Raw genomic sequence first — 22162 nt, 5'->3', positions numbered from 1 at the left:
GTCTCAAACCAGAGCTAGAGCTGAGTGCCCATGTTTTTATACTAGAGTGCTTTCTATTAGTTTCACAATGAGAGACAAAAATATATCCTCATTTATCATTATTGGGGTAAGAGACATGAAAAATGAACTCTTTTTTTTAAGTTACTAAAAATAAAACAGGTGACAGGATGAATGCAATGGACTGACAAAAGGAGAAGGAGGCCACTGTGCTGTTGAATCAAAAGAGCTCCACAATCAAAGGGGTGGCAGAGCTGTTTTTCAAAAGGTACATATGAATCTAAATATAAAAAAATCTATATATATTTTCTGTCTGTGTTTAGGGGAGGTGTATTTTTTCTAGATAACCTCTCAGAAACACAATTGTGTTTTAGACACAAACTACCCCAATCCCTATCTGGCAAAAAGGTGCATTTTAAAAGCCTGATATAAAGCCATAAGTATAACTGGTATAACTGTATACTGATATCAGATACAGTATGCCATTGCTAGGTAATATATGTGGGCACTCACTAGCGGCAGTTATATCCCAATGGCAAGGCAAAACAGATTTTATTGTTTTAAACATCATTTGCAGGCCTGTGAAGCCCAAGAGTGCATACTGGCATTTTAATGCTACACTTCATAATGATGCCCAATTAAACTCTATTTTGTGGAGGTCCAAGAAACCTCATTTGGCATCTCTACAGATATAGTGGGATATAGGAAAATTACAAATTTAGCTATTTTGTTAACAGCACAATCTCAATGCCATAAAGAGCATTGTTCATTCTGTTAAAGAGTTTGAGTCTGAAACAGCAGAATCAGCGAGCATAGAGAGAACCAGGCAGAGTCACAGCAGATTTATGAAGGCCTGCCGCAAGGCAAATGAGGCAAAGGTGGAGCTAAAGCAGCTTGCATCTATGTAGGGGTTACAGTTGGTACTACAGAGCATGGCAAATAAGAAAACTCCAGGTATTTATGGTCTCCATGTTGACTTTTATAGATCTTTTTGAGACCTAGTGGAGGAAGACTTGCTGGCAGTACTCAGCACTCAGTGATGTCGGCACTTCACAGAGGACAACTACCTATGAGTTGTAGAAGACTGCTCCTCACCTTACACACCAAGAAGGGAGAGCTCAGTGAAGAAATGGAGACCAATAAGTCTGTTGTGTGCTGACTATATGATCCATCTTTGACAACATATCCCTGATAAGGGACATTCTTGTGTCTAGTATTGTTGTGCTTTTCAATTTAAGCTTATTTTGACAGACCAACAAAAGGCATTTGACTGTTCGAGCACCAAGACCTTTGGAACACCTTTAAGGCGTTTGGCTTCTGTTCCCACAATAAAGCTGATAAAGGTCAGATGCACCTTTTAAAATAGCTAGGGGAATTAGGTAGGTTTGCTGTCTGTCATGAGTGTTGTACACTATAGCCCTAGTACCAATGCTTAAGCACATTAGAAAGGAACTTAAGCAGGCACAACATGCTCATTTTTTTAGGATATGCAGATTTTGTACTGGTTGGAATAAATGGAAACAAAAATATTAATATTTTAACCACCATCATGAAAAACTATTAGGAGAAGGATGCTAGTACATAATATAGCATTGTGACTCTGTCATCTGACTGTACTTGAGCTTCCGCACAGAAGTTAAAAGGGGTTGCAAGCTTTTAACTGAAATTTTTTGGAGGGATATATTGCACTGGGTTCAGCAGAATGTTTTGTAATATAGAACCAGGCCTCAATCATGTAGAGCTGTATTCAGAGATGGTAAGATAAGTTTTTTTTAAAAAATGTCATTATTTATGTGGAGAAAGTGTACAGGGTGGCATGGTCATGCAGTGGGTAGCCTGGCTGCCTCACAGCTCTAGGGTCCACAGTTTCCCTACTGTCTCTGTGTAGTTTCATATGTTCTCTCCATGTTTTCAAGGGTTTCCTCTGGGCTGTTCTCCGGTGTCCTTCCATGGATTGGCTACTCTAAATTTTCCCTGGGTGTGAATATTTGTGTACATGGTACCCTGTGTGTGATGGAGTGGCATCCCACCCAAGGTGTATTCCCACCTTGTACTCAGTGTTCCCTGGATAGACTCTGGATCCACCGCAACTCTGATCAGGATGAATAAGTGAAAAATTATTTATGTATTTATTATTGATATCAAATGCTATTTCAACTATTTTTGTTTATTTACATGTCCAAAACATTAATTTTATGGTGAGATATTGTGGTTGCAACAAATAGTCAGAATCATGCAAAAAAAATCCAAGGTCAGACGCGCCTCTGTTTTTGGCAAACTCATTCTCAACTCCCATGCAACTGTCCAAGTTGTGCGTAAGCCTGTAGTTACAGTATGTCTGAGGTCTGAATATTGAGGTGCAGTGTTAACTCCTCACTATGCGCACATAATTCAACTCTGAATGCAGGTTTTAGACAGCAGAAAATACACTTTTAAACTACAGTTTTTAATTTTCTTATGGTAAGGAGGTTTGATGTGTATCCTGTACATTCAATGCAGGAATTATTAGAGTGTGGGAACTACACAAAGTGGACAAGCAGGCCTCCAGCACCTCTCTGTCCTGGCTGCTATTGGAGACATCCAAACTGTCAGAAACAACAAAGCTAGAGAGAGATGTAACAGTGAGACAGCTGGCCATCGCTGCTAGTGTGTCCCTGGACAACAATGCAGCAATAGCACAAACAATGGGCATGACATTCTTCTGAGTTGTCACTCAGATGCTGCAGAGAGTTAAGGAGGTGCTGAGTGAAGAGGACAAGAGGCCGCTAAGAGGATGGCCTGATTGACAAATAAATATAGAGTCCATTTCTCAATTTAAGGATCATCACCAGCCTGAAAGTGACCGATACCCAGAACCCTCGACTAGTTGGAAGAGACATTGAAGATATGAGCTTTTAATAGCAAATTGCTGTGTAAGGGTTGTGTTAAAGTTTTAAAACAAGCCAAACTAACTGAGCAAGTGGACATACCATGGTGGACTGATTTTAAGCTCAGCACTGAAGAGAAAAATGTGTGGACAGCACTATATAAACCAGCATTGTCCAGGCTAGCTAGGGAGCTGCGCTGGTTTTATTGCAGTCAGTGCACAGGGTACGTTTTTTTTTTTTAAATCATATATGCTTTAGCCAAAGAGGGAAATTTAACCTTCTGTCTGCAGTTAGGCTTACTGTGTGTTTATTCCTTTGTGAAAGTGAACCTTGAATGAATAGAACTCAGTTTCAAACTCGTTGTACCATTGTGTTAGTTAAAAAAATCCTAAATAAAACAATTTTGTTTTATGTTTTATAAAACAATTTTGTTTTATTAGGTGTTTAGGTGTTTTTCGGCCATAAATAGATCACAACAGACTCTGTAACTGTGGCACTGCCAAAATAACACTGAGTTATGCACTTAAGCACAGACCAACTGTTCCCTTTATGCAATGCGGTAGGTGAATGTCTGAAACCTCCAACCAATCATATTGGCTCATAAAATGTCAACTGGCTCATAAAATGTCAATGATTGGCATCTGAAAAAGCAAAGTGCTTATGTGGCTTGTGTCTATTTACACACACACACTCACACACACACACACACATATGTATGTATATATATATATTTATATATATATATATATATATATATATATATATATATATACATAATTCTTGCATTATTAAAACCATAATTTAACAAATACATATGGTCCCTGGGCTAGTGGTTAGGCCTTGGCACTCTCACCACTGCGGCCTGGGTTCGACAGTTCGGTGGAAAGATTTTGTGATAAATCTGTAGTTGTGCACCAATACCAATACTACTGTGTGTAGACACATGCCACACAAAAGCTATGTGCTTTTACAGATCAATCTGTAACTCAACATAACTGACATTTGTATGAGCCAATTGTACTCATTCTAAGATTCCCAAAAAGGTAGCTTGTCATGAGCTATTTATAGTCAAAAAACACCTCAAAAGTGTTTAATTTTGGATGGGAAAAACTAAGCCAAGCTCTGGAGCAGCTATATCATAGTGAGTCTGAGCATGAGAGCACTGGAAGCTCTGAAGCAGACAGTGTTGACCCCATGGTAGAGGACATGTTTGAGCAGGGCCTGGATGTCCTCCTCAATTTGTAAGTAAATCTTATGCATTGGTCAGTATTCTTTTCTCTCTTGCAAAATGTGTTATCAGTGGTTTGTTGCATTCGGCAAAACATTATGCACCCGTATGCTGCTAAATTAGTAATCAACAAGCACATGAACTTGTTGTGTTTGTCTGATGCTAAACGCATATGCTGAGCAGATTATTAGCTAATTACATGCATCAGTGCATGTCACGCATTAGGCTAGTGTGCAGCACACATTTACGTATCCAGTTCTGTGCTATGTTGATTACAATCTAGGGAAATGACTTTATTCAGCTCAATCTGACTGCAGTTTCTTGACACATAACAAAACAGTTATAGACATTTTTTTTTTGCCTTTTGTATGAAACGTGTAAACATATTGTCATGGCTTTGGTGAAATGTCCCTATATGTCTGGTACTGCAGTAGTTATCTTGGCTTTGCGTCATGTATTTTATTTAGCTTGAGTATAGGGCTCAAGACACTGACAGCACTCCAGTGGGATGAAGCAATACATGAAGGATAAGGCAAAGAAGGGCTTCAAGTTGTCTGAATGGCTACACATGTGAGTTCACTGTAAACCAAGGGAGAAGATACTGTGTACAATGCTTGGCACAGTAAAAGAACAAGACCATTTTCAAATACAGGTCTTCTGATGTCCCGCTTTGCATGATTGCAGACCACCTGTGCTTCACAGAGTGGCATGATCTGAACCAAAATCCAGTACACTGCTGGACTACAATTACAGAGCAGTGTCATAATTGCTGCAGTTCATGTTCAGCCTTGTTGTTATTTAATGTATATAGCTCTTTTGCCTCCTAAAATCTGACCCTTTGTCCCTGTCGCAGGAGGTGGTAACAGCACACTGAATGTGTTTCACACAGGGAACAGTGTGAAACATACAACTACCTGAAAACTTGTAATTGTGCTGGCTAAAGGGACTCTGAGAAAACATTTTTACCATTGGACCACTGAACTGCAACTAGAAGCAATGTAAATTCTTCAATTTTTCATGTCAGGTCAAGATTTTACTGCTGACCCTTGAGAGAAAACTTCTAAGTATAGGTTTAAATAGATTGTCGAACCTCTCCCACCCCTCCCCAGGTATGTATTCTGTGTAAAAGATGGCAGTGTACATGTGACATAAGTTCAAGAATGGTTTCTACTGAGTTGAAGTAACAAAGACCCCTTGAATTATGGTGAAGTTGTAGTATGAGAAAGACATGCCTTTGGATAGGTTTTTGACCACTAAGAGAGGTTGCAAGGACACCTAGTGGCACCTTTCAGACACTGCCTTATAGAATTTGAGTGGCTTGAGATAGCTACACCAATTTTTGTTGTCTATATTGACAAAAAGATTGTGAGCCAACTAACGTAAGGAATAGTTTCCTAAGTGATTATAATTATCCAGAATTGCATCTTTTTGATTTATATAACTGAATCAGTTTTCTCACGGCACTTTAACTGCAGCCAGAATGTAGCCAATGATAGTTGGGAAACACTAGTTTCTCTCTGGAATGTGCCTAAGAAATCAGTTTGGCCATTAAAATGTGGCCCCTCCAAATTACATGATGCAAGACACCCTACAAAAAAGCTAGAAAGCTTGCTTTCTTTATAATGCCACCTATGACCACCTGTGTACATAACCACAAAAAAGTATTTCACATTAAGTACATTTAATTAAAAATCAGTAATAGATTCCATAGACATTTTTTGAATTATTTGCATACTCATGATTCAACAAACAAGCAGACTTCAGCCAAAGCATTTCACTTGTGATATTTCATACTCATGGTCAAAGACGTGTGTTTATATACCCACAAATTATTATATATTATATACCCACATTTTCTTTTTATATAAATCTCTTATTTTGTGTATGCACCAACACCTGCACCCAAGCTCTGCTGATGTCCAAATAAAAGGCTCACCCCTTGGATATTTGGTAACATTTAACAATATTGTTTAACAACTCATAGTTAACTATGAGTTAACTATGAGTTGTTGAACAATAATGTTCAACAATATTGAGTAGTTCCCAGTACTTAGTTGTTGAGTAACTACTCAATATTGAGTAGTTCGGAGTACTTAGTTGTTGAGTACTACTCAATATTGAGTAGTTCACAGTACTTAGTTGTTGAGTAACTACTCAATATTGAGTAGTTCTCAGTACTTAATTGTTGAGTAACTACTCAATATTGAGTGGTTCCCAGTACTTAGTTGTTCAACAACTCATAGTTAACTATGCAGGAACTAAGCAGGACTGAATGAGTAGATCTTCATTAAAACTTAGTCCTATTAACTATTAAGAATTACTAGTGAATTACTTAATGAGTATGTTAATAGGAGTTCATTATTAACTAAACAGTAACTACTCCCAATAGCCAAGCTTTACCTTCCTCCTGGAGAGCTACTACCTAATATTCCTAAACTCCTTTAGCCAGTCAAGGTCAAAAGAGAGAAATGGACAACAAAAACTTACAAAAGTACAAGGTTGCAATGTAGCAATGAATAACAAATATTCTCCTTTAACACACTTTCAAGTGTCTTGGAAATAATTGACTTTTAACTAACAAAACATTAACGTTTAAGTAATTAGTAATGAATTACCATGCGTAATTCTGTTCCACATGATCATTAAGTCCTCTATATACCCATATAGTTAAAATACATGCAAACATCATTCTTAAGTGATTCATACAACTTGTCAATGTTATAATGGTACAAAGCAGGGCAGTGGAACTCTGACTGAAGTGTGACTATGTTATTCTTCAGTACTTAAAGATGACCTGGACCAGTATCGTAAAGTAAAACACATGGAAACTCTTTACTAATGACTGAAGTGTTACTGTTATGTTCTTCAGTAATTAACGATGATCTGGAACAGTATTGTAAAGGGAAGCACATGGAAAATCAGTACTGACTCATACTAATTACAGAAACATTTGTGTTTTGTTATTAAATGATATTAAATGAAAGTATGTTAATGGGGAATATTGTTGCTCTTTGCTACATTACAGCCTTCTACTCTGTAGGTTATCGTTGTCCATTTCTCTCTTTAGTCCTTGACTGGTTAAAATAAAAACAACACTCTGACCCCTGTGCTCCTCTGAGAAGACCTATAATAACTCATATAGACATTTACATTTTTGATACTGGGGTACACTGTTATAGGTAAAGGTATATTAGGTAGTAAATCTCCAGGATGAAGGTAAGGCTTAGCTCGTGGGAATTAATGTTGATGTGACTGGTTTTTTCCACAATGTCAGCAACTAACTGAGATTTTTTTAATGTTTGAGGTATGTTCAAGGTCTTCAATGAGTCTTTTAACTCTCATGTTGTTATTTTTGGGTTTCTGAGAGAGACAGAGGGAGAGAGAGAGAGAGAGAGAGAGAGAGAAAGAGAGAGAGAGAGTCAGTTGCCAGTGCCAGCTGGTCAATTTTATTAAATGGCAATTTATTTTAGAAATCAGGTCAGGATTGTGATGTGAGCTATGTTTTAAAAGTCTCAAAAGCAAGTATATTGCTGGATTTTAGTTTTATAGCTCAATGCAAGATTTGACAGGCTTGAAAAAGGGGATCATGGAGCGGCACTTAATAATATACTATTAATTAACTTCTAATTAATTAACTATTAAACAACTTTCAACTCCCTCGGGAAATCGCCAGGACACCGTGGACTGCAGATCTAACTCTTCCAGCAGAGAGAGACCAGCGTTGGGGCCAAGACAGTAAACAAAGGCGGAGGAAGCGAAGCGGCCTTAGAGCTAGGCTAAAGCTAAACCCACATCGACCATCTCTCCCAAGCATTTTTCTTGCAAATGTATGGTCTGTGGTGAAAAAGATGGATGAACTGCAGCTTTGGATAACACTGCATAAATGGATTTCTACACTACACCGTTAGGCCAATGATATTTTAATACCTGTAAACATCCTGCAATTCTGTTCTACACTGTATATTCTGCATTATCCCTGTATAATTGTAGATTCATAGTATATATACTAGATTGTCTTTATGTATCTGTATATATCTGTATAAACACTGTAAATTATCCATGGATAATCTGTGAACTGTTGTATATACAATGTACATATCTATTACATATATTTATGACTAATACTTGCATATATTATACTTTTTATACCTATTAGAGTTTTTCTATTATAATAGAGTGTAATTTACTATTCATATCTATTCATATTTATCTACTCAATAGCTTCTGCACATATTCACTACCAATAGCCTTGTTATTTATTGACTGTATATATGTTAGATAATCAACCTGCATTTACCTCACACAATGCTTCTATTTCTATTTGCAATTCTGGTAAACTGTATCTTGTTTCTGAGTACCTTCAAAAGTAAATTATATTTATTGCAAATATATTGCAAATTATATTTTCAGTTGTGTTTTCTATTTGTGGACACACAAATTGTGACATAATTCAAATCAAAATGCAAATTGCATATTACCGTTTGCATTTTCTTTTAAACGATCTTACAATTTCTGCCAATTTTCAAATGGAAAAGCAAAGTCCATTTGCAAACGCATTTCCCATGTCTTACAAGTTATGACCCTGTCATATTGAAATAGCAATTTCCCTGTTTGCTATTTCACTTCCTCAACATCACAGACGGCGCCTGCCAAAATTCAAATGGAATCACAATTCTCTTTTCATTTGCATTTCTGATGCCTTGCACAGAAACCTGATTTGAAATCAGTGTTGGGGGTGGGAGTATTCTAGGGGCCGTGTTTGTATTTGGAAGTGACGTCAGTCACGGTCGAGGGCCAAGAAGAAAAATGTGCTGGACAGACGATTGTGCCGATGCTTGGATAAAAGTTCAAGGCTTTACAGCAGTCCATAGTCTATTTTGCCTTGGTGTTCCTTACACCCTCCAATGCTTCAAGATACTGATAAAGCTCAAACTTGTGTACAAAGTGTGGTACCTTTTTCGACATCAACATTTATGAATATGATATTTACCTAAAATAATAAATAAATTAAGAACAAGCAAATTTTCTTTTCTAAAGGTTTGCCATTTAAAGAAATATTTTCCAAAATACTGTCAGCTCCACTTAATCTCCTTAAAGAAAACCTTAAAGTCACACCAGAACAATTTAGTACAAATACAATCAAAGAAGAGATGAGGAATACTCTCATCATTCAAATGACAAAACACACATGTCAAATCAATAACTTTCTTAAATCTTTTTATGACCTGGTGTACTGGGTAAATACAGTGAATAATTTTAAATGAAACCTCTCGAATCTTATTGGTGGCACAATATCTCCTAGAAACCATGAAAGCTTCCACCGACTTAATACCCTGAAAGTATGAATTCCAAAAACATTTAGCTGGAGGTACCCTAAATGACTGACCCATCTGTCTAAGGAAAATATGGTCACATTTTTATCAGTGAAGAAGTCCAGAAGGTATAGCATCAACGACAAATGCTTATTCCTTAGCAGATATTGTAAGTTTGTATCTGTCTAAAACTTCTGTATATGAAAATAGATAACCTTTACAGTGAAACAACTGTCACCAATAAAATATTATTTCTAAACCAATATAAAAAGTGTTTTATTTTTATATTTAATCTATCAGTGATGGTGAACTAACCTTTGCTGCCTTACTCATTACATAATGGTGTGTATAACTGTTGGACATGTTTGACAAATGGTGGCTTAATAAAGGGTTGTTAAAACTCAACCCTCTCAGTGTGTGTGTTTGTGTGTGTGTGTGTGTTACAGTCCATTTTATATAGGTTGCAATATATGCAGCATGAATTCCTGCAATATATCCAGCATGAATTGCTGTGCACTCCTTCTCACTTTCTTCCCATCTCATCCTCTCTCTCCCATCGGTTCACTCATGTGTAAAACTCTGCACACGATGGTTGTCCCTCCATTTATACAGGATGGAAGGTGTTCCCTCATCTCTCTTGCTCACATTTAATTTCTGTCTACTTCTTTACTGGGGATCAGTTTCTAAACAGTCCTGCATGGCAAGCCAGACATTCACTGCATCCACTGAACGAAGTAACACTCACAATTCTAAAAAGTGACAAATCTACAAAATGACAATTAAAATAATTAGGTTCAAATAAGGACCAAATAATTGAAATCTGCAAGTTTTCTTCTTGTTGTTTTTGTCAACAAGATAAATATAACAGAATCCCAAAATAGTTGTCTGAATACAAGTATTGATTATAGAGTGTGTTAATTATTTCTTAAAGTTTCAAACTCAATAAAATTAATAAAAACTCCTCTATCATTTGTGGTCCTATTTATTTTTGAACTTTTCACTTCTCCTAATTGAAGTAATTCCTGGTATCCTAATTTGCTAATGCAACATTTACTAATCTTGCTACTTTTATGATAATATGGGATGTAGAAGCACCATGTTAAAGCCATATTGAATATCAGTGAGATATCAGCTGGGTCGATATATTTTAGAAAGGTCAGTTTACAAGCTGAGAGACTCAAATGGGAGAACAGAGCTTAAAAACCATAGACTTTAATATTGGTATCTACACTCACCATCCACTTTATTAAGAACACCTTTACAACTGCACATTCATGCAGTTATCTAATCAGCCAATCATGTGGCAGCAGCGCAATACAAAAAACATGCAGATACAGGTCAAGAGCTCCAGTTAATGTTCACAGAAAACATCAGAATGGGGAAAAAACATGATCTCTTTGACCTTAACTGTGGCATGGATGTTGGTACAAGATGGTCTGGTTTGAGTATTTCAGAAACTGCTGATCTCCTGGGAATTTAACACACAGCAGTCTTACACAGAATGGTGCAAAAAAAAAAAAAAACATCCTGTGTGCAGAGTGTCTGCAGGCAGAAACACCTTGTTGATGGGAGAGATCTGAGGAGAATGACAAGACTGTTTTGAAATGACAGGAAGTCTATAGTAACTCAAATAAGCACTGTAGACTTCCTGTCAGCTCAAACTACTCTGGTCATTCTCCACGGAGCTCTCTCACACATCAAACCTTCAGGTGGTGGGCTACAATACCATAGAAGACCATGGCAGGTTCCACTTCTGTCAGCCAAGAACATGAATCTGAGACTATCATGGACACAGACTCACCGAAGCTGGACAGCTGAAAACTGGCAAAAGACCAGGTGATTGTTGCGTCCCCATGATAGCCTCAGATTCCTATTCTTGGCTGACAGGCATGAAACCCATTGTGGTTTTCTGCTTTTGTAGCTCATCCAGCTCAAGGATCAATGTTTTGTGCATGCTGAGATGCTCAAACCAGCCTTCTGGAACCAACATCCATGCTGCGATCAAAGTCAAAGAGCTCACACTTTTTCATTCTGATGTTTGATGTGAACATTACCCGAAGCTCTTGGCGTGTATCTGCAGAATATTTTGCACTGCGTTGCTGCCACGTGATTGGCTGATTAGATACAGGTGTTCCTAATAAAGTGGACGGTGAGTGCAATGGCATAGGATTACTAGAAGTGAACCCTTCATTCAGATAGTCATCCATGAAAAATTGGTAATGTAATAACCAAATGTAATAACCTAGAGCATAGAACCTAAAGCATATGCTTTATTAAAGAGATATAGCAATATAATGAAGCTTTTGCTTTTCAGTGTGGCATGTTGTCTGCATATAAAAAAGGAATACAATTTGTGTATTATATTTTACACTATTCCGCCAGTGTGCTTGCTTTTTGCTCTGGCATAGGAATCTTCTCCATACAGCTTAAGTCAAATTCAACCAAATTAGAATAGACTCACTGCTGCCAGTATCACTGTTTGAATCTATATGAAGTGCTGTATTTAAATACTGTGGGATTACTCACTTCTACAAACTTTTTTTAATAGCAAGCAGCTGGTTGTTTGTGTATGGTATATCATGGCATTTCATTAAAAGAAAATATATGAGATAAATATACAGTTAACATTTTTTATATCTGATGCATTAAAATGTCATAAAGATGTCATAAAAATAATTTCAGGCATGGTGCACCCCTTGAAATATGTTAATTTTAAAACAGGTTACCCTAAATTAAAAAAAATAATAATAAAGTTAAAACAATGTAAAGCCTGTGTAAGCCTATGTAAAATAAAATGTACCTACATTGGATATATTTTGCCTAACCAGATATCTGAATCCTGGCACTTCCAATGCAGTGTCATTTGAAGTCATCCTCTTGCAACTGTGAAGCTGAAACTGCTTCTTATAGAGAGTGGGTTGTGCAGTTCCTCCTGCTGAGATGCTCACTGGCTTCCAACAGCGTCACTGGGAAAGTTAATGGATCCATCAACATAACACACTGCTATCATTCTGCTCAAGTGCCATAAAATTGAACATCTTCCTGCATATTTTCTCTCTTTCATGGTGGTACTGAACTTCATTTCTGTACTACATCAGCATGTTCCTATACACCGTGATTAACCATAATCAGAAATCGGTGAGGCCAACTAAGTTTATCAGAGAGAAGGCTTCTAGCTTGTTGCCAACTAACATGAATATCTTGACTGCATTGTAACAAAAGTTAAGAAAGGCTTGCAAACCTTCCCGGATTAGCCAGGGGACTTTTTTGGTAAAAACTAAAGCCCTGTCTGAAATTCTTCTTACTCATTTTCACTCTCTACTATATTACTATTTCTGTTCTCACCACTGTTTAGGTCCACAGTGACAGATACTGGATTGAATTCAGATGAAATTTAGTGAGCACTTAAAGAGAGAGCACTTAAAGCATGATCAAAGAGGGGTGTGACATTCAAAATTTACTGCTGCAGTGGGATTTTCAAACCCATTTTGCAGTTTCAGGGTTAAGATGGGGTTTTCATGTCTTTAAGCTCAGTCTTATAAGTGTTATCCCATTTCTTACAACCAGATTTCATATTCGCGATTTATATTACAACACAAGTTATATATTTATATTATAACAGATCACCTGTCTCTCACATGACCTTCTTTTGTTGCTTATGCAAGCCTGCTCTCGAAATCTGATCTCAGCATTGTCGAAAGATCTAATAACTGTACGTACACCTACATATAATACAGTATGAAAAGTGTGAAAATGCTTTTCCATGTTAAAGACAGTATGAAGCAGATTATCTAAATAAAGCTATTAGGCATGTGGCTTTAATTCTCCAATATCATGAATACTTCATTTAATAGTGTTTATAGCAGAACACCTGCCGAGGGGGAAAATGCGGTCTTTGTGTAAGGCCACTTGGTGTGTACAGCTGGTAAACTTTTTGTCAATCTGTCTTGTATATCTCATTTACCTTCTGCACATTTTCTTCTCTGCCTTTTGAGCACTGTTTCAGTGCAAGATCTTTATATTTAATGCCTTGTATGGTTGTGGATTTTGGATTGTTTAAATTAAAACATGTAATTGTCTTTGTTTATTACACTACAATAGAAATATTGGCATAAAATCTACTCACAGCGAAAACATAAAATATACAGTACTTGCTATAATTATTGTCAGTGAAAAGGTGCTGATATTGTTGATTTATGCTTAACCACACCTCTAGATAATATATTCATTTAAAAGCAAACCCCTTTCCTGTGCTGTTATGCTATGCCTGGTGATGAACAGGAAAACATTTTGTGTATGCGTGTTGCTCTTTCCACCATGCTGTGAGTCCTGAGGAGAAATGTTCCACAGGTATGAACTTTGGGTGTGCAACTGGAAATAGCAAATGATATTGACAGGAAATCCACCATCGCCCAGTTAAAAAAGCTTACATTCTAAATCCTGCATTCATTGCTGAACATTTTATAGAAGCTGTAAAAGGGATTCAAGGGGTGTGTATGGGCATGAGCTATATTTTCTGTGGCATGAAATTATTATCATATGCAAATTTCCCATTTTCACCAAGTTCACCAGCAGTATAGCACTGTCATGGTTAACATGGTGATGTCATGGTTATGCCAAAATCAGCACTGGACTACATCATCCATCAGCCCTAGCACGTCATATGGCCCTGTCACATGTCTCACCATGCAATCACACCTGTTTTGTGTTAATCAGCACTCCTATTTAAGTTCTAGCTTCTGTGTGTTTCTTTGTCAAGCTTCTGTTGGTGTCATCTTCAGGCTTTTCCTGTCATCAGACACGCTTCATGAATCATGTCTAGCTCAAGTTGATTTAAATTATCAAAATTGTCATTTTGTAGGCTCATTGACAAATAACTGCAACACCACAATGTAATTAGAACTGTGGAGAAACTATGAAGGTAATAGCCTACATCAGTGTTATGTAGCCATTTATTGTTCACCAAGGAACAAATAGAATATTCTAATAAGACTAATAAGCTGGTAATACCTCTGCTCATGGTCACTAACAGTCTAGTAGGTTTATATTGGTCACACCCCGGCATAAACAACTCTATGTGGTGGACATCACAGCAACTGCTGATGCATAATCATCATCTTCCCATATTTATTTATTTGAACAACCAAATCATAATGTGAAAAACTGGACTACAGACTCGCTTAATAATTACAGTTAATTATTTTATAAAATAATTATTCTGTTGTATTTTTATCAAGATACAAATGACCACTAAACAATTAGGCCCTTTTTAGGTAGAACTCCACACAAGAACCAAATAAAGATCATAAGTGTAACAGTTCAAAGGATGTAGGAAGACTGCTTAGATATGTTGCACTATATCAAGGATTTCAAGACCCACTTTTGAATAATTTCCTTTTGTAATTTATATAAAGTATTATGTGTTATACCAACACAATTAAAACACTGTAATTCACAAAAATGCATGAAACAGTATAGAAGTATGATTAAATAATCATACAATGCCAGGAGGTAATACCGGATTTTAGATGAGTGCAAGTGTAAATGCTTATTTAATTAAATAAATTATTAAGTAATTATTAGTATCTGTAAAAAATTGAAAAATAATTAAATACAGGGCTTCATAGGGCTTTTATACAATGTTTTACAGACATCAGTCGTTTTAACCCCTAGTGAACAAAACCAAGACTAAAAAGGCTTTATTATTCCAAACTGTTTATTTTCTGGTCCTTTTCAATAAAGTGGCTTATGCATCATCAATATTCTGTTCCTTGTGCAGTCTTATCAGTACAAACTCACCAGCACAGAGTCTGCATGCATTGGAAATCTGCTTTACAAGTATACCAAAAAAAACAAAACAAAACTGATGCATATCAGTGAATAACACGCACACACACACACACACAGATGTAGAAGTAATACAAGCGATATACTAATTAATTGCAAGTGAAGTGTACGAAATAGTCCTATGACACATGTTTATACTCTTATGTTTAAGGACTGCACATAAAGGGAAAAAAGTACCTGAAAAAAGTACTGTACCTGCAGTTGAGAAACTGATTTTTTAAAAATGTGTGAACAAAAAAGATCTTCCATATGAGACCATGAGAGATTGAGAGCATGAGAGGTTCCTTGTTAATGCTGAATGCATACTGTGTCTGGTGCCACTGTGAGTGTGTTTAAGTATGTGTTGTACACTTACCTCCACAAGATGAGGTGTCGGATTGAAGCCGCACATATTGCAGACCTGTGTGTGACACTGGGTGCAGGAGTTGTAGTTGGGTGGTTCACTGGATCCTATATTAAGTTCAGTCTTACACAAGGGGCAGCTGACTTTGGACTTCTGCACCTGCTTCAATGGTGATTGCTGCTGCGGTGGAGCTTTTTGATGATGTGCCGTTGGCTGCTGCTGCGCTGCCTTCTGATGATGTGCCGGTGACTGCTGCTGTGGCAATACCGTATGATGATGTGCCGGTGACTGCTGCTGAGCTCCCTTTTGATGGTGAGCTGGCAATTGGGATGCCTTTTGTTGATGTGATGCCATTGACTGCTGCTGTTGTTGAGGTTGTTTTTGTGGAGGGATATGTGGACCCTGGGGAAGCATGGTTCCTCCTGTTCCTCGTTTGTCCAAGTCAGGAGCTCCAGTCATAGCTTTAGCTTTAGCATTAGCATCGCTGAAGATCACCTTAGTACCCTGGGTGCCCTGTTGTCGGGCAGGCGAGGGTTGTGCTGAGGCTCCTCCTCCAGGGAGTGGATCGACTGAGATTAGTGTGCTTGCTTGGTTCAGCAATGATGCCCCAAAACCAAATAGCTTTGTCAAGCCGTCCTGAGGAGGGGTCTCATGTACTGAGGCTGGACGGCGAGCTGGGGAACTACCAGCACTTCGGATATTCTCTGATCGTCCAGCACGGTGAACCGGAGATGCACGGCCAAGGTCTGGCTGTGATGGTGCTTTCGCCAGGCCTGGTAATGGCACAGCACCGGGGTGAGGGATCCGTGAGCTTGTTTGGGGTGCTCCACCTGGGCCCCTCTGCCTAAACTCAACACTTTGACTCTGGGACCCTGATTGGGCTCCTTGATGTGCAATTTGAGAAGGTCCAGTTTGGGCTGAAAGTCCTGATTTTTGAGGTCCTTTCTGGTAAGTTTCACTTTCTGTCTGGGGGCCCAGAGAGGCCTGGCTTTGAGCCGGTGGTTGGATTTTGGTATGGGGTTGGGTTTGGTGTTGAGTCTGCAGTTTGGGCTGAGCTGAAGGCTGGGAATGAGGAGGTATCACAGGATCTGCTTTAGGTTGTTGGGAGGAAGCATGAATCTGCTGCTGACTCTTGGAGCGGGGTGTGGTCATATCCATTCCCAGGGCTCTCTGCATCTGACAGTTCAGACACAGCCACTCCTGGACCTGTGTGAACACACACATAAATATTATATATTATATAGAGTGCTCCAGTTCAAAATGTTAACATACAGTATGTTAAACATAACACACTTAGTTTTGGACTATGCATAGTATATGCGATATAATAATAACAAACTGTGAATAGTGAAACCGTTCGTTTGTCCCAAACCTACACGGTGTGAGCAGAATGTTTTTTTCTCTCTATCGATGGTCTCATATCTCAGCCATGGAATTTTCTCTTTCCATTTGGGTCTAAATGGACTAGGTTTCTGCTTCTTTGCAGGTGAAGCGATGCTATCAGATGGCTCAGGGACTACAACGTGCTTAGACATATTTGGTTGTTGCGCTTTTGCATGCTAGCTTGTCTTGTAATGTTTTAGCTATGTACCAAGCACGCACACACATACAAACTACGTAAGTATCATGGATGTAACAGCGAGCGAATCAGAGTACATGTTACAGGAGAAATGTGAAACAAAATTGTGCAGACAGAGACCTTGTGAACATACTTTGTCATACTTTGTCATAGGAGTGCAATTGTGAACATCTAATGGATGTCTGTTTCTGTATGTTAATATTTTTACCGGACATTGTGTCCGACAATTTTTGATTTTATCAGACATTGGGAATGTTTAACGGTCAAAAACCATATATATATATATATATATATATATATATATATGAGTCTGACATGTATCACTGAAATTGCAAAGTTTATGAAAAGTCTCACTGTGAAAGCGAAAATTCTCCACCAACTTCAGTTATTTCTCTCTCTTTCTCCTGCCTGCTTTCCCTTTAGCAGTGTATGTTTGGCTCAGTTAAGAGGAAGTGACATTAACTGAAAATTTTCTGTCAGACAAAAAAGGAGGGGGATCTCTGGCTAGAATCTCTGGATCAGAGCAGAGGGGTGCATCTTAATTATAGTTTGCTATATAGTCTGCTAAAGTGTGTGGTTGTGTGCGTGTGTGTGTGTGAGAGTATGTGTGTGTGTTCTGAAAGAGAGAAGGAGAGACAGTGTGAGATAGAAGGAGAATGAAGGGGAACAGCTGGATGTGACAGAAACTGATGTCAGCAAATTGCAAGCCAAACTTTTCAACGTTTATCACATCACCTCCTTGCTACATTGGTTATCTCTCATTCTCTCTTTAACACCCCCAGTCTCTATTTTATTAACATTATTTCCATTATTGGGCCTGTCTGTATACTATAGAACTACAGCTATAAGCAAAAGCTCTAATTCATTATATGCAGCTGACTTTTTATCCTCCCTAGACCTTTTACCTCTAATTGTACAGGGCCCTTTTCCCAAGCATATCGGTTACTACAACTATTATGTGAGGTGTTCAGTGTTCACTCCATCATCTTATAATAATCTTTTAATGATGACCTTCACTTTTGCCACTTCCACTTTTATCTGGACATAAGGCAACAAGCACTCTTCATGTTTACAGTATCAAGAACTGGAAAGTGAGCTAGAAAGAAGTCAATTTAGTTGCTGTGGATGTGATTTCAGTTAAATCTTTTACCTACAGAAGAGTCTGAAATAAGAAGAATTTTAATGTCAGATCTCCAGTGGATACATAATGTTGATATAACATTAGATTCTTGTATTCTTGTCACAGCATGAAATGATCTAAAAACACTATTGCACAATAAAAAATGAAGAAGACATGGTAGTAGAGAATATAATGGTGAAATGTGATTTCAAAATTAGCTTGAACCTCAGCGTCAAAGTAGCTTGACTGGAAAAATTCAGATTTCAGGTTTTACTTTGTGTGTGCTTACTTTTATTTTGGGGGTGTGATACATAATTGAAACAAGAGTGTTATTCTAAAACAGGCAATGAGTACTGAATCAGAACAAAATCTGACAGCATGGTAGTGCAACATGGCTGTCAATTTCATCTGTTCACACACATGCACATACACACACACACACACAAACACACACAGACACTCAGTGTATAGTTTCCTACTGTTCCATGCCTCTCCCTCTTTCATTTTCACTCACACGTACACACTGATTTACAGGAAGTTAGAAAGGTGCCAGATGCTATCATCCCATGAACACATTTCAGAATAGCTTTTGTTTCACACATCGTTCACATAACACTCACTATAAGTCAGCACAAAGAGAGCCAACAATGAAACCCAAGCAGCACTATTTTAATTAGGAATTAGAAATGCAGATATTACTCTAAATTGGAACCATAAAGTGACAATATTTCAATATTTATGTTTTCTGAAAATCACTGTACTATCTACAGTAGGATACAGTGCCAAGAATTCATTAGTGAAAAATATATAATTCTTCAAACAAGATGACATACATCCTCAGTAATAGAAATACGTAGGTTTGTTATTATTTACTTAAAGCAATAGTTCAAGGGTAGCTGGTATGTCACTGGATTAACCTCTCTCAGGACCTTAAAGGGGCCAATAAAATTGGCTGTCATGGGTATGCCAGAATTGACTAGAGACTACGATTCCCATCAGCCACTGCACTAAGTCACATGTCTGGTTTCACCTGTTTCACATTTTTGGTTAATCAGCACTAGTATATATGTCACGTTTTGCACTGCACTCTTTGTCTTGCATTTGTCTTTTGTTATGCTTTCTAGTCTCACTTTTATTATTTCATGTTTGTTTCCTAGTCCTTGTATCTTGCCACAAGTGCTATTAATCCTGTTTTGTGTTTTTTTTTTTTTTTTATCTCTTTTAATCTTTTAACTTGAGTCTGCATTTGCATCCACCTCAACCTGCTTTACATGACACAGGCAGACAGTTGGCAAGATTACAGTCTCATGCAAAAGCTTTGTCTAGAATGAAAAGATGTTGGTATTTTAGTCTGTTGGACCAGAATATTTTAAAATGTGTAGTGGGTTAATAAGAACCTGAACCTGATCTGATACTAATACCAATACTGATACTGATACTCTCGACATACAGTCCCCTCCGAATGTATTGGAATGGCAAGGCCAATTCTTTTGTTTTTCCTATACACTGAAGACATTTCGGTTTGAAATCAAAAGATGAATATGAGACGATAGATCAGAATGTTGCTTTAACTTCCTGAAAATTACCTCTAGTTGCATTAAACAACTTTTTCCAAGTGAACAAAAAAAATAGTGAAACATGCGACTGACAGGTACTACTTGTTGCCCAGTTCTGCCCTGTTAGACTGATTGTTTAAATAATTAATAGCTCTGAATGTCTACTCCGGGTTTGAGCCCTAGGTTTCATCCGTGAAGACTGCATTTGTTGTTTAAAAGGATAAACCAACATGAAGACCAGAGATCTGTCTATGAGAAAAAAACAAGCCAATCTGAAGCTGAGAAAAGAGGCAAAATGTATCAGAGCCATTGCACAAGCACTGGGCATAGCCGATATATCAATTTGGAATTTCTTGAAAAAGAAAGAAACCACTGGTGTACTAACAACCAGACATCAAACAGGTCAACCAAGGAAAAGAACAGCAAGTTGATGACAGAAACATTGTGAGAGCTATGAAGTAAAATCCAAAAAGAACAGTCAATGACATCACCAACAACCTAAACAGGGCAGGGGTAAAGGTATCACAATCCACCAATCAAAGAAGACTTTGAGATCAGAAATATAGAGGCCATACCACGATACAATCCACTCATCCACAGTAAGAATCAGAAAGCCAGATTGGAATTCACAATGAAATACAGAGATGAACCACAAAAGTTCTGAAACCAAGACTAAACTCTACCAAAGTGATGGAAAAGCCTGAGAAAATGTGTAGAGAAAGAAAAGATCTGCTCATGATCCAAAACATATGAGCTCACTGGTCAAGCACGGTGGAGGCAGTGTCCTGGCATGGGCTTGCATGGCTGCTTCTGAAATGGGCTCACTAATCTTTTTTTGATGATGTAACTTCTGATGGTAGCATCGGTAAACCTGAGCAGTAAAATGTTATTAGACTTTGTGCAAGCCATGAGTAGTCAATAGCAAAAACTTTGTTCAAACACAAGGTCACTCTTGAGTGTAATTGTTAGCAATTTAGCAGAGCAGATCAACTTTATGATTGTACAATCAGACTTCAGGCCACGGACACACAAGTAAAGAGAGGGGTGGATCTGTTAACCGATCACCACTTGGTGGCTTTCTCACACTGGGCATTGGTTTAGGCACAGATCTACTGACTAAACCTAAGAGAGGTCCCAAGGTTCTTGGGAGCACATAACAGAAGCTTCAGTGAGAGGTGAATTCACTCCTACCTCCCATTTGAGGTCAGGGACATTGTGTATGACTGCAGTGAGAGTTGTGTCAAGATTCTTTGTGTTAAGTCAATACCATTTAAGGTGGATGTTGGATTACATTAAGGGTGTGTCTTGTCTTCACTCCTGTTTGTGGTTTTCATGGATAGAATATCAAGACATAGCCAAGTTTTGTGAGTCAGGTACGGGTGGCTAGAGAATCCCTCTTATTTGCAGATAAGTTGTCCTCTTGGCACCATGAAATATTTCACTGTCGAGTGTGAAGTAGCTGGGAAGTCTGAGGCCAGGGTTGTCTCCAGGAAAAAAAATGGCATGCTCCCCTTAGCTGAGGAGAGAGACCTTGCCCTTTGTGAAGAAGTTTAAGGACCTTGGGCTCCTATTTACAAGTGATGGAAAATGAGATAATGAGTGGCGACATTATTATAGTTGCTGTACTAGTCTGTGGTGGTGAAGCAGGAGTTCAGTTTTTAGAAAAACCTCACTGTTAACTAGTCAGTCTACTTCCCTACCCTCACCTGTGGTCATGAGCTGTGGGTAGGGATGAAAGGAATAAGATCACATGTGCAGTGGCAGAAATGAATTTCCCCATCAGCTCTTGCTTGCTTACTGTTCAAGAGAGGGTTAGGGGCTCAGCAATCTAAAAGAGCCTCAGAGTATGCAGAAACAAGGCAGACTTAGGACCCATTGGGCTAATTATATCACATAATTGGCTTGGGAATGTCTGGTGATCCAGACATGCCTGATGAGCCCTTCTACAGGGTGAGTGAGGTGAGGTGTTGCTGGTGTAATCTTCCCTCGCCACACAAAATTTAAAAATTTGATTGACTGAACCAGCAATATCTGTTTCTTATTTGTATAATATCCTCTCATTGCCTGCTCATGTATATACGGTCACTGCAGAAAAACTAAGTTAAATTCTAATTAGCAAAACAGAGATTTACAGAAACATAAGATCATAGATGATCAAAGCTCATTCACTCTGTCAGTGAATAATAATAAACAATGCTAGTGAAAGCATATTGGTAGTTTTAAGCAAGCTTCTCAAAAACAGGTAGGTGCGTATAGCTAAGCCCAAGGCTTTCTTCTTTTATTTGGTTGCAACTTTGACACATTATTATTATT

The 22162-nt window shown here is 38.0% G+C and overlaps 1 protein-coding gene across 4 annotated transcripts in view; it reads right to left on the bottom strand.

The window, feature by feature from the left end:
- Nucleotides 1-22162, bottom strand: part of bsna (bassoon presynaptic cytomatrix protein a) — a 117803-nt gene that overhangs the window by 62507 nt on the left and 33134 nt on the right. For all 4 annotated transcript variants that reach the window (XM_026925086.3, XM_053236464.1, XM_053236465.1 and 1 more), the window contains exon 3: nucleotides 15607-16800. In XM_026925086.3, the coding sequence (XP_026780887.3) occupies nucleotides 15607-16800 (1194 nt within the window). The remainder of the gene's footprint in view (nucleotides 1-15606; nucleotides 16801-22162) is intronic.

This window comes from Pangasianodon hypophthalmus, chromosome 8 (genome assembly GCF_027358585.1).
Source record: "Pangasianodon hypophthalmus isolate fPanHyp1 chromosome 8, fPanHyp1.pri, whole genome shotgun sequence".
In the NCBI taxonomy this organism is placed as follows: domain Eukaryota; kingdom Metazoa; phylum Chordata; class Actinopteri; order Siluriformes; family Pangasiidae; genus Pangasianodon; species Pangasianodon hypophthalmus.
Note: the sequence above shows the minus strand (reverse complement) of the source record. Positions and strands in the feature narration are given on the sequence as shown.